Source organism: Melopsittacus undulatus, chromosome 7 (assembly GCF_012275295.1).
Source record: "Melopsittacus undulatus isolate bMelUnd1 chromosome 7, bMelUnd1.mat.Z, whole genome shotgun sequence".
Classification (NCBI taxonomy): domain Eukaryota; kingdom Metazoa; phylum Chordata; class Aves; order Psittaciformes; family Psittaculidae; genus Melopsittacus; species Melopsittacus undulatus.
This window is the reverse complement of record NC_047533.1, coordinates 69,293,616-69,307,300: the sequence shown is the minus strand read 5'-3', so window position 1 is coordinate 69,307,300 and position 13,685 is coordinate 69,293,616. Positions and strand designations below refer to the sequence as shown.

Genomic DNA, 13,685 nt, shown 5'->3' with positions numbered 1-13,685 from the left:
GATGAATGGAAACACCTTAAAATGTGATTATTTTGTTCAGACTCATCTGCGGCCCCAGTTTGCATTTGTCTGCAAAACAAGAGAATTCACCTCCCAGCAAATCCCTCCTAGAAATGCCTTGACTAAGAGAATCCCTCAAGTATTTTGAGTAAGGAAGAGCAGCTTTTAAGATCCATACAAAGGAGGAGCTGAATGAGTTTGGTGCACTCCAGTTTAGATAGGCCCTGCTTGCTAGCAGCCTGCCAAACTTTCTTTCTCTCCTTCCTCACACAACCCCCTTCCTCCCCAGCCCCCCAAAAATAATAATATAGAAAAAGCCCTTTCACCAAATCATTAAATACTACAGAGGTGGTCAAGCTAGTCCTGCTTTTCAGGCATCCAAGAAAGAAAAGGGTCCTTGAAGTTTAGAAGATACCCAAGGAAAACTCATTGAATGACATCAAAAGAATGAGTTTCCATAGCTGTTGAAGCACGAGAGCCGTGTAGCTGCACAAAGGCGGGTTGGGGCAGTGGGACTGTCCCACTGCTCTATCCCAGCACAATTGGGTCACTGAAATAGGGAATTAATTACCATTGGAGAGTGGGCAGCCCATTCACTGCTGGCTGAGTTTTATTAAACGCCAATATAAATAACAAAACAACTCTTGTGGCTGCACTATTCCTACACGCCAAAGGAAGGATTATGTTGGGGATTAACATCTTAAAGTCTATGAGACTTTCTGACTCAAGGCTCGGAGCTGGTAATCGTATTTGTCTCCTGGTTCAGCGATTAGTGCTCTCCCTTGCGCACCTTCGCCTGGACAGCCAATGTCCCTTTTTGCAGGCACTGGGGTTTTCACACAATCGGCTGTTCTTTTCCCCACATCTATAGAAAAGAATAAGAAAACTGAAGCGTGTTCACACCATCCTCAAGCTTCTTCTCTTCTTCATGGGAAAGGAAGGACTAGCAGCCTTTTTTCACAAGGCAGGGGGAGGCAAGCCCTGGTTGGGGGGGGGGGCCAGGGTGGCAAAATCGCTCTGCAGGCCTGCACCTGCCATGCAAATCCATTGGGAACAATCAGCCCCCGACGAGGGGCTCAGCTGGGTGGGGGTGGGGGTTTAGGGACAAATTCTGCTTGCTTCAATCCCAAAATGAATGCTGAACTTGCTACTGCAGGTTGAGAATGGGGGGCTGCTCCCCATCCCTCCGGGAAGCACTTTGGTTGGGGTCGGGATGGACCTGGCTGGGGGGACCATGGCACTGCAGCAGCCTCCTACTTCTCCATCTGCACCCCAATATCCTGCTGGGGGACACACGCATTTTCCCCCCCAGTTTACAGGCAGAACCATCACACTCACTGGGTTGTGGGTGCTATCCACAAGGATTGCGATGTGCCCTGGTCCCCCAAACCCTCAGGAGGCTCCCGGGGGGCCTTGGGACACAGAGCTGGGAGGGGTGAGGCCAGGCAAGCCATTAATGCTGGCTCACGACTTGTGGGGTCGGAGTGTGGACAGACTGTATCCAAAGGTCTCTCAGCAACACAGACCCTAAACTTTTAGGGCTATTGGGTCACCTCAGAGTTCAATCTTCTTACAGCAAACAAAGCCTCTCTGAAGGTTTCCCCCGCTGCCTCCCGCACACAAGCTCAGAGGCCTTTATTTCTGGGCTGTGTGATAAGCTTAAATCATTGTGCTCCCATTTCTTGATCGTCGCCTATTTTGTGCCTTTGTTCCCGTAAAGTAGGATTGAGTCTGGCAAAGGGGCTGAAGTTGAACAGTTTGACCCTTGGAAGACAGTTCAGGCAGTGGGCAGCGCTCCCTCTCCCCCCACTGCTCCTAGCAGAGCACCTCTCGGCCGAGCAGCTCAGCCAGGGCTGGCCACAGACCACACAAGCATCCCTTGGACTCTGACTCATCCTTAGGCAACTGCTCAACCCTGTGGAGAAAATCTCTTCATCAGGGAATTGGGTTGAACTCCAGAAGGTGCCTTGATGCTCTCAGCATCGACAGGAGGACACAAATCCCATCAACGGGGTGTGTGCAGCAGGATGGACCGGCCTGGTCACGGGCGACACTGAGATACACTAAAGTGCTGGAAAAGGAAGCAGCTCCCTTTGTGTCACCCCCTTGTGATTCCAAGGGAACCTACAGGTTTCCAGTTTTCAGTAGGAGGGGAGGGTTAAAATCTCTTGGTAGAGCCTTTAGATTCTATACGATTAGAGATTTTCTAACAGCTCAGGTAGATCCCAGTGAGCAGGTGGTCCCTGACGCCAGAGCAGGATGTGTCCACAGAGCCCTCAGCAACATGCTCACTGAGACTCTACCTCTGACATCTATTTTCTGCTATTTTTACCACTGGCAGCAAATAAAAACCCATTTCAGAGTCTGAGTCCCCAGAGGGCCTCAGTGATGGAGCTTCCATGTGGGTAGGATACCATGTGGTCCATCAGGTGCCAGCCCTGGCTTTCTGCCCCAGTGGGTACTCTGAGGGAGTAGGGATGGCATCAGGAAGCTCTCCTGTTGGATTCTTTTGGAAGCAAACTATTCCAAGTCCTTTGTTAAGCCATTATTATTCATTAGATGAGGCATTGGTGTTACCCAGAAGTGAACAGGGTGACTGCATCTGTCTGACAAAAAAAAACACAACCTGAACCCTACAGTGGTTAATAACAGAAACAGTTCACTGTACAGTATGTGCCTAACACACACATCACAAAGTGGTGTAGAAGTGTGTTACAGTGCTCTTCTTTTAATGGAAAAAACCCTTCTCTGTTATCTGACACTGTCTCTGTATCTCCACGTTAGGTTTTAGGAAACAAATGGAAGCTTCGGAAGAGCTACTAACCTACAAACCCATCAGGAACAAAAAGCCAAACCAACATCCCCTTGACACAACACCCTGTAAAGTGGTTGGGGGGGAAGGGCAAAAGGGGGGGGGGGGTGGTTAAGAAGTGTTTTACAGCCCGTTTTGTACCCAAGGGTTGCGTCTGACAGCACCGAGCCCACACAAGACCCTGCTGGTCTCCAGAGGCAATACATCCTACCCCGCTCTCCTCGGGCTTTGTTCTGCTCCGGGCCAAACCCAGCTGCGAGCGGAGGGGAGAAGACACAAGACCCTCACCAACAGCCCCCAGTAATGGGGGGGGGGGGGTGTCCCTCAAACACGTGTGCGTCCGTCCCCTCCAGCAAGCGCCTCTCGGCTCCGAACCCCGTTACCTCCCCCTTACTCAATGAAGCGGCCGCGAGGGAGCCGGCACGCGCAGGCCACGCCGATTGGACGGCGGCAGAGCCTCGGACCCCCCTTCCCCCCCAAGCCTCTCCCGCAGTCCCCATTCATTAATAAATTAGCGGCACGCTCCAGCCGAGCGCGAGGTCTCCGGTTGGGGGGGGGGAGGAGGAGGAGGAGGGGACGAGGATGATGATGAGGGGATGAGGGATGAAGTGGAGGGAGGACGGGACACACGGACGGGAGCCCCCGCGGGCAGGTTTGATTGTTCCCCGCGAGATATATAAGGGGTGTTAAGGAGCGGTCGTGTGCCAGACACGCAGCCGAAGGGCCCCGGGGCGCGTGCCACCGTTGCCCCCCCTTCTTTCTCCCCTCTCCACATCCACCCGACACCCCCCCCCCCCCTTCACCTCACCGTTAAACCCTCGCGCTTTCCACCGTGAGGTGAACGGGAGCGTGCCCGGTGCGGTTTCGGTGCCGCCTGTGCTTCCGTACAAGATGCCGGTGAAAGCGGAGGGGCTGTCGGGGCCCGCCGAGGACGAGCTACTGCTGCTGGCCCTGGCCTCGCCCGCACGTTCGCCTTCGCTGCCGTCCAGCGCCGACGAGGAGGAGGAAGAGGAGGAGGAAGAGGAGGAGGAGCCGCGGCCGGTGGTGGAGGAGGAGGTGGCTGGCGGCCGCGGTGTTCGGCGGCGGTCGGAGGGCAAGCGGCGGCCGGGCCGGAGCCGCGGTACCCCTCGCACGGCGGAGACGGCGCAGAGGCTGAAGCGGAGCCGTCGGCTGAAAGCCAACAACCGGGAGCGCAACCGGATGCACAACCTGAACGCGGCGCTGGACGCCCTCCGAGACGTGCTGCCCACCTTCCCGGAGGACGCCAAGCTCACCAAGATCGAGACCCTCCGCTTCGCACACAACTACATCTGGGCGCTCACCGAGACCCTGAGGCTGGCGGGGGCCCCGCCGGTGCTGCCGGGGGTGGCGGTGGGGGGAGCGGGCAGCCCCTCGTGGAGCGCCGGCACCGCCAGCCCGACCACCTCCGCCTCTCCCCAAGCTTGCACTTTATCACCCGCCAGCCCCGGAGGATCCGCGTCGGATGCCGAGCACTGGCCGCCGCCCCCGGGACGCTTCCCCCCGGCCACGGTGCCGCTGCCCCGCCGCTGCCTTTAGCCCGGTGCTCCCGGTCCCCGTTCCCACCGTCGGGACTGCGGCATCTGCGCCGCTTCCCACGGCTCTGGACCCGTCACCTGCCAAAACCAAACGCTGTGTTTTCCCCCCTCCGATGTGCACTTTGTCCGGCTCCCAAGCCTGTGACCGCGGCTTTCCACACACCCCTCTTCGTTCCGCTCTTCCCCTTCCACCATCTGTCCCGTAGGATTTCTCATGGGGGGGGGGGAAGAGAAAAGAGGGTTAAACCCCTACCCCCACCCCTAAAGTATTTTTTGTTAGAGCTCCGGGTTAGAAGTCATTGTATAATTTGTAGGCTTTGTGAGGGCTGAATGCAAGCGTGGAAATTTAGGCTGAACTCTCTATCAGAAATTAAATAGAGACACCCCCCCCACCCCGGGTGGGGGGAATAGGAATAGGGACGGAGAACCTTCTCATGCATTATTTATTCTGACCTTTAAGGGGACAAGGAACTCCCCCCTTCTTTCAGGAGATGAAAAATAAATCAACAGACTGAAAACCTCAACAGACACGGGACATTACAGTGATCAGCTGCACGTGTGTTCACCATTTATTTATTATAAAGGAAGATTTCATGGAAAAGATGTATTTTTTTTGGTATAATTTACAGAGTTTATTCCGCTATGTATTTACAGCTGAAGAGCAAACGGATTGTTTTTGTGATAAAATATAAATAAAAAGCTCTAATTTTCATATATTTTGGGCTTGCTGCTTGTTTTGGGGTTCCATACCGGAAATTACAGGCCTGGGGGGCTGATTCCTGTCCTGGTTCTGGGTGTAAAAGCCCACAAACTTCTGCCTTCTTAGAAGAAACCCCTTTTTTCTGCATAATACAAAGCTCTTGTAAGAGTCAGTTCAGCCCCAGTGTGGGGCCAAGAGGCCATTCTTTAGGGCTAAAGCTCCTTAGGGAGTCATGGAACCAAACCAAGGAAAAGTTCCCTATTTTTTTTGCAGCCAAGCAAACCTTCCAATGGGTTCTAGATGCTGAAACACATGCAGGACGCAGCCTCCACCTCTCATCATGGCATTTTGGTTCTTGGGTCCCTTGTGTGGCTCATAATGTGAAGGAAACCAGAACTAAGCACAGTAGATACATATATAAATTCAGTGGAAGTTTACTTATGATTTCATTTTGCCTCTTGATACAGAAGATTCTGCACAGTGAATGTGCATTGCATGGATGGATGGATGGATGGATCCAAGGGCGCCTGCCCAAGGACGTCACCATGGAGGAGGATGAGGGGATGCTGGAGGCCACCGATGCCCCTCAATCATCCCCCCCATGTGCCCGGGAGCACTCTGTGACTTGTGGGTCTGAACACCTGGAAATCATTAAATCCCAGCGGAGGCGCCTGAATGTATTAATTAAATACAAGATGCAGCCTGGTGCCTTCCCCTGATCCTGGGAGCGTGAAACCCAGTGCTGGGAGCGACAGCCTCAAAAGGGCAAGAAGGGGGAAAAAACCAACCCCAAAACGTGTGAAAAGAGAATTAGTGAAATTAGGTTAGGCCAATAAAACATGTGGGGGTTCCCCCCACCCTGGCCCCGCAGCCTTGGGCGAGCAGCACGATGGAGCCTGAGCTATTGTTCCCCCCCCTGGCAGGGGGGTTATTGTGTGATAAATAATTCCTTCCAAAAAAGAGGGAAAAAAATTAAGTGGGAGCATTTGCATAATCACTGCTTTGATGTGGGCAGAGCGATGAAGCTGTGTCCCCCCCAAATCTGCCACGGGCCAAGAGGAACAAAACAAGAGGGAGCCTTTCAATCCATTAGCAGTGTGTGGGGCAGCCTTTCATGAGAGGAGGGTTCACCCCTGATCACTTTTCACAACCCCCTTTCAATGATTAAACTCCAGGAATGCCCCCCCCCCCCCCCCCCCCCCCATAAGAAAGCCAGCAGCTCACTCAGCCTCTTTGTCTTTCCTGGCTGGGTCTCATTGTCCTTCCCAGTTTCTCTCTTGCTTTTAAGAGGTGCTGGAGTAGGTGCCTTCGGCTCTTCAGAAGGTTGGGATGGATGGGATGTGCTTCAGGTCGGTCTCAGGTGGCTCAGCCAACCTCCCTCCAACACTCTTTGGGGAGGGATGCTGCTGCTTCCCAAGTCTGTCATCCTGGAGGTGTTTCTTTCCATCCCAGGTACAGACTCTGTTCCATCCACTGTGTGTCTGGGCCATGGCAGTGGGAGACACTATGGGAAAAGGCACATGTAACATTGGAGAATGGATTGGGAGTGGGAGAGTAGTGCTCTGGAGTTTGAGGTGGGTGCCAGCACACAGACCAGACCCTGGTCCCCAGGACAGGCTTGGCTGGAGATGCCCTTGGAGAAGATTGGGAAGGGGCAACAGTGCAGTGCTGGCAAAGGCAGATACAGAGATAGGACTTGTTACCTTCCCCATTAATCCACATCCTGATTTCTCTTCCAAATGGGTGCACAGCCAGACTAGAAGTGAAGGTAGAAGATGTGTCAGGATGATAAGTTCAACTTAGGTCTCTTCCTACATCAATCTGATGAGCCCAGCATGAGGGGTCTAGCCCAAAGGAAAACCCAGTTTCCTAAAGCCCTATTCAGGTGCCTCAGGTTGAGGTTCAGAGTCCACCACTCCCCAGGTGTGACTATTTTATTGTCACAACAGTTCCTTGGTTTCCTGATGGTGAGAATGTTGGGAAACAACTGGATGAGGGTTCACATGCTGCAGGCATCCTATGGTGCTCTCTGATGAGTTTGCTATTGAAACATGTATGACACTAAATAATAAAGTACACACACTAGCTGTCTTTTTGACACTGCATCCATTAGTTATTGCATAACACTGTTTTAATTGAAAAGACTGATCATCTGAGATATGGAAGTTCCATATTTTCTTATTTTTTTAACAAACTATGCATGAAACTTCTGGAAACTCAATGAGAGGTCACCCCACAGTACTTGCAAAATGTATTGTTTGTATATAAAACATGTTTCTCTGCAGATGATCCCACACAATCCTAGTGTTGCTGCCATCTCTCTTGGGATGGGCGCTCAGCTGGAGGGCTTCAGCCTCTGTCCCCTCTTGGTCCTTTACCTCCCTCCTGACTCCCTCATTTCCATTGCAGAGAAGGGAAGTTTTCCCTTTCATTTCAAGCAAGGAAAGGGCCTGCTGCACACACAGCCTCAGACTTCACTTTCCCCATTGGCTTTCTGCATTTCACTGCTTTCTCCTTGGGAAATCCACCTTTCAGTCATTTCATCTGCTGGTCCTCAAATTTCACACTCCTCAGACGGGAATTTCGCAGCCTTTCCTCCTTGAGTTGATTTAATGCCATTAAATACAAGCTGATCTCTCCAAAACCCCCAGATTTTCATTTGTATGGTGTTTTAGATGTACTTCAGAGCAGCTGCTAGGGGAAAGGCCATCACCACCCCAGTTCCCATCATCACAGAGATCCTCTGGCCTCAAGGAGCCTGTTGCCCACACTCTGGTTTGTTCTCACATCCACAACCACCTTCCGGTGTTCCAAGGAAGAACAATCCTAGGGATAGGACCAAAAGCCTTGCACTGCTCTATGCCTAGGAAAGACATCTGAAGCATTCACTGGGGATGTCAAGAAGCCTCAAGTAATCAGACAAACAGCACAGGGTTTGTTCTTGCAGGCCAGGGTTTGGTATAAGGCATGTGTCCAAGTGAATATCAAATGGTTAGTTTGTGATCTTAGGAATCTTCAAGTTTCATGTAGGGTGAAGAGGAGTTCTGCAGGGATGGAGGGGTTGTAATTTATCACTTGGTGTCATAAATAGTACACACCATCCGGTAATTTCAATTTCTATACCATACAGGCAAAAAAACCTCAGGCACCATCTTTTATGTAGTTAACCAGAGCACTGCAGTCCACTTGCATGAACAGCAATCCTGTTGGAATTTGTTCTTTTAAAGCTGGTCCAGGTTGTTGTCTTACTACAGGGCCAGATCTTGCATCTTAAGGTCTAAGACAGACTCTTGCTCTCACAAGCTGTTTCCTTCAGCTGTGCAGGTCCAGCAAACTTCTGGACATCTCCTCATTCCCCTTGACTTCCTGTACTAAATTCAGCCTTCTGCTTAAAGAGAAGTAATACTGTCTTTAACATAAAGCCGGCAGCATGCAGGGAGGGCACAGGGATGGTGCTAGCGTGACTGCGACATGCAGCCATCCCTTTTCCCTCGCTTCCCTTCCCCCTCCTTTGATTAAAAAGAAGAGAGACTGGCCCAAAGCCGATGGCATATTTACCTTCATGAGTTTTAAAAAAGTTAATTACTACTCAGAGCAAGTTGGGATGTTCGTCCTGAGCTGTCTTTTATTAGTAGTCGCCTTCATTAATTTCCCTCGCTGGATTTGCTGCTAATAGCTGCTTGGTCCTGGGCAGCACAAAGCAGCATCTGTGCCATTGAGCAGAAAAGCGGGAGTCAGGCAAAGGGGGGCACTAGAGAGGGGGGGACACGACGCTGTTTGCAAATCAACCTCTATTAACGTGATGGCCTACTCGAAGGGGACAGCAGCCCCAGTGGCCGGCATGGTGGTTTGGGCTTCACTCGAGGGAGAAACTGCTTTGAGTGAAGATGGTGAAAGGATCCACTCCATCTTAAAAATAGCCTGGCAGAGAAGTTTTGTGACTAAAGAATGGGATTCAGTTCTGTCTGGGGCATCACCCTGGGCAGGCTGGGGAGGCTGCAGGCACTATGGATGGGCTCACAGATCTGGGGCAGCAGCAGCAGCCCCATCTGCTCCTGCTCTGCAGAAGGATGTGGGATATTATTTATCCAAGTGCAAAAAAGGAGGGATGGTGTGTGTCATCCCCAGGAGAGGGGTGAGAGCACCACACTGCTGCTGCAGGCTGGCAGCTGTCAGTTGATATCTCATTGCATATATCCCCATTCTGGTTATTTCAAGGTTATAATAGCACATCACACCACCTGTAAGTGCTTAGGGATACAGCTGTGTGTGCTGGGTCTGCTGGCCAGGGGGGGAAAGGATGTGCTGGGAAAACTCCTATGCTGTGTAATGTTAGGTGTTGCCAAAAGAGTAAGAAAATTGTTCTGTCTGTGGTTAACAGGCTTTGGTTGCATCAAGTTTTTCCCTCTTGATATCAAATGTGCTAAATTTTATGCACAAATACATGGCACACAGCAAACGAGATCTCTGCCTTTCACCTGGATACCTGCAGAAAGGTAGGTGGGAGAAACCTCTTTAATCTAATGTCTGCCCTGAAGTACAGGGAAGTGTCATCACCTTGCCAAGAGTGAGATGTTTTGGTGCCAGCACTTACACTTACACTCAAGTCCTTGTGTTGGCTGCTTTAGCCAAGAAAAGGAAATGCTTCTTCAGGCTTTACATCCTCCCACCCCCCAAAAAAAGAAAGAAAGAATTAAGTATTCCTTAAGTCTTGTTCCATTCAAATTACTTTCTTCTGAAACCAGAGGAAACCACAGAACAGAAATTGTAGCTCCAAGATGAAACCTCCAGCCAAAATACCAAATGCTCCATCATCAGTCAACCACTTACCCTCTCCAGTAATCACCTATTTATACCACAAATATGCAATAACACAAGTTTTGTGTATTTCAGGCCATTTATGCCTCAATTCTGAGGCAATGAGGTACAGAGCACATTAATCCCGGATTGCCAGTATCCAAGCCCTGGATGAAGACAGAGATCCTGCATTTGTGAAGGATTGATACCTCTGAATTTGTGCCCAGACCTGTAAAAAGTAAGACCAGTACAAGCTATGGGGTTAAGTATGATGATGTCTGGTTTTAACATGGAACTGGACCAGCTGATACTTAATCCTAACTTTTAACTGTGAGTAGCTGTCGCTTTGTCTGAGGTGGTAAAATACATGCTAAAAACCAACAGAAGAAACCAGCTGCTGAATGAATATTAGGAAGAAGTGAAAACACTAACACTTCCCACAGATGGATTAATTCAGAAACATAACTAAATCTGCATTTCTTCCTTTCCTTGACCAAGAGGCATAGCTGGAACAGACATTACTTTCCAGGGGTCTGAAAGCAGCGTGTGCTACCACAGCAGCCGTTGCAGGGCTGGCTGCTGGCAGCATATTAGGACACTTTGTTCTGCAGAGATTGTCTGAGAGGTTTTGTTTTGCTTTTAATTGTCTCTATAGAGAAGGGAGAGTCTCTGAAGAGAGGTTTTAACACAGCATCTCTGCTGCCTATTAATTCTCCAGATCTTGCTAACAAGCTTTGTTTCCTCTTTAGAGCTCATCGCTCTCTTTTGCTGGAGCACGGAGCTATGTATGTGCAGCGTTTGTCACTTGGTTAAAGCCAGCATTTCCCTACTGCTGCAGACAAGGCTGTTCTTTATTGGCTGTGGAACAAGATAACGGGCTTAATCTTCCCAGTAACACGTGAGTTTTCATGTATCACTTTAATCTGTGAAACACTGGGGCCAAGTGTACCGTCACATGCCGATTTTACTTTTCTATGAGCGACTGACTCCCTGGCTCAATGATGGATTGTTTGCTCGCTTTTAACAACAGTCAAAATGGTGAATGCCCCAGGGTGATAGACACTGTGCAGTGGGAACGGCAGCAAATCTCATGGCCCAGTTCAAGTTCACCTGACAAAGCTGAAGCAGTCTGCAAGCAGCATTAGAGAAAGGATTATTCACACTAGCATTATATATTTGAATGCATTTTTCTTCCTGCGCAGCTGCCCAGCTCCCCAACACTGAAGGTTTATGCACCATAATAAAGAGATTTAATTTTGTTTTCTTCTCTTGCTGCTCCCTCTTTACACCTAGTTCTAATCGGGCAGTGCCGTCATAGGGCATCTTTCCAAACAATTCGGCACAAATATCACCTAGAAAACAATAGCATTGCTAAAAAGATGGAACAAAAGCCTAAAAAAACCTTTGCTGGCTGCAGAAACAAAAGAGGATGGTTTTGTTAAAGCCAATTCTCTGCTGGGGATCCATCTTTTTGTGGAAGTTTGATGCCCTGTTTCCTTTCTCATCAAAAAAATCTCCCCAAAGAAACGATCACAGCCTTTATGCTTGGGGGCAGTGGGACATCAGGGCTTTGGAGGAGAATCTGAAATGAAGGCAGCCTTTCACAGCTGATGGAGGGGGAAAGCCACCTACCATTTCTCACGCACATATTCTGGAGGTGCTGGTATGGTCTTGGAAGAGTAAAATCAAGGTCTCATCTCAGTTTCCTTCAGCTGGAGAGGCAGCAACAAATGTTAGCTCCAATTCTGTGTGTTGCACCAGGCCTGTTTCTCCTGTTTTATGTGTTAAGGGGAATACATAAAACTGCTGCTTGAACTTTCCCAGAAGCAGCTTTTCCACCTGACAGTCAAGCTGGTAACACTGGGAAAGGTGTGCTGGAAGAATATAAGATTACTTTCTGTCTTTGTTTAAGCCCAGCCTGTCACTCGGAAACCATGCAACTGTTCGCTCACTCCCCACCCCCCTGCCTTTCCTCCCCCTGCTCCCAGAGGGATGGGAAGGAGAATCGAAAGAATGTAAAACCCACTGGTTGAGATAAGAACAGTCCAGTAACTAAGGTGTAACACAAATCACTGCTGCTACTACCAGTAATAATAATGATAAGGGAAATAACAAGGGAGAGATGACAACTGCTCACCACCTGCCAACCGATACCCAGCCTGACCAAGCAGTGATCTAGCCCTTCCGGGTAACTGCCCCAGTTTATATACTGGGCATGACATGCTGTGGTATGGAATACCTCATTGGCTAGTTTGGGTCAGGTGTCCTTTCTCTGCTTCCTCCCGACTTCCCCTCCTCCCTGTCAGAGCATGAGACTCAGAATGTCCTTGGTCAGACTAAACATTACTAAGCAGCAACTAAAACCATCGGTGTTATCAGCACTGTTCCCAGGCTGAAAGTCAAAACCACAGCACTGCACCAGCTACTAAGAAGGAGAAAATCGACTGCTACTGCTGACCCCAGGACACTTTCCTTCTCCTGTGGAACAGAAAATCAGCTGCATCCTGTAGATGCAAAGATATTCTTTCTGCTTTTAGTCAAAATCTGCAATGCGTCCTTGACAGAGGCTGAAACAAGTGTCACCCTGGAAGCCCACGCAAGTTAATCACCCCTTGGAAATAAAGGTTGAAGGCCACTCATCCTGGCATGGTAATGCATTAAAAGTCTGGCAGCAGTATATGTAAAATGAGTAGCTGATATTTTTAGGACTTACAAAAAAGGCATCCTAATTGATTTGAAAATGGTTCTTTCATCACTGCCTGAATTTGGGTGATATTGGGAATTGGTTTGTTTTGGTTTTGTTTTCAACCAGACACTCCAGCTGGCTGAATTCAGCACTAGAAGCGAGCAGCATTTTGTGTGAGGAGTTCCTATCCCCTCTCTTTTTATGGCTGTTTTTTCTACAGCAGTTGTATACATGATCTGACCATGGCAGCTGATTTGACTTTTTTCAGCTAACCAGCCTGTGTGGGGAAAAAAGCCATCAAAGGTTTCAGCTGCTCAGCTGAAACTCACCAAGTTGGAAGGGCACTGCTTCCTTCTACCTGCTTTGGAAATACACTGTGACAGAGTGACTCTAGCAGTTGGGTCTCTTGGAGATGGGTGAGGCCTTATCAATTTGTGAATTGCTATAGGTGTCCAAGGAAGTCAGATGAATCAATTGCAAGCTTTAGTTCAAAATAAACTGAAACACACTAAACAGCAAAACAATTAAAACACAAACAAACCAACCACAAAAGATTGTTTCATACAAAGTAAAAGGCTGCAGCTGTCTCTAACTTAGGCAGGCACTGCTGAAGCATATGTGAACACCATGCATGACATGGGCTATTCAGTCCTGGTGTTAAAAATCAGGGGTAGCAGAGTTTTCTTGGCTGTTCCAGCTAAAACCATACTTCCAAATGCTTAGATGTTCTGTGTTCACATATGTACACAGGCATACACACCTCTGAAAGAAACTTAATTTTTAAGCAAACCAATACATCACCATTTGTTCCCCAGAGCATTTATACAACCTTTACAGAAGGTTGAAAGACAGCTCGCTGCTTCTGTCTCTCTCTGTTTCATGTTCTATTTCCAAAGAACAAATGGCACTTGTTGCCCTTACTAGGTCTGAGTGGATCAGAAGCTTATAGTCTTGTAGTACACCTCTAGCTGAATTTGGAAAGCTGTTTTCTTCCTCTTTGTATGCTCTTTTGTTAATTCCTACAGGCTACAACAACATGAGGTTCAGATGGTGCACAGGATGGCAACATGGTGTTGCCAGCCTGGATGCAAAGACCAGAACTTGCCAAACTCATGCAAGTAATGTCCCAGTGAC

General features: G+C 49.2%; 1 protein-coding gene across 1 annotated transcript; it reads left to right on the top strand.

Moving 5' to 3' along the window:
• The first annotated feature begins 3,703 nt into the window (after positions 1 to 3,703).
• NEUROG2 (neurogenin 2) lies at positions 3,704 to 4,424 on the top strand. Its single transcript, XM_005151572.3, has one exon. The coding sequence runs from the start codon at positions 3,704 to 3,706 to the stop codon at positions 4,367 to 4,369; it is 666 nt and encodes a 221-aa protein (XP_005151629.2). The 3' UTR covers positions 4,370 to 4,424.
• Positions 4,425 to 13,685: the final 9,261 nt, after the last annotated feature.

Coding starts and splice junctions, on each gene's coding strand:
- NEUROG2 (XM_005151572.3), top strand. CDS start 3,704: ATGCCGGTGAAAGCGGAGGGGCTGTCGGGGCCCGCCGAGGACGAGCTA.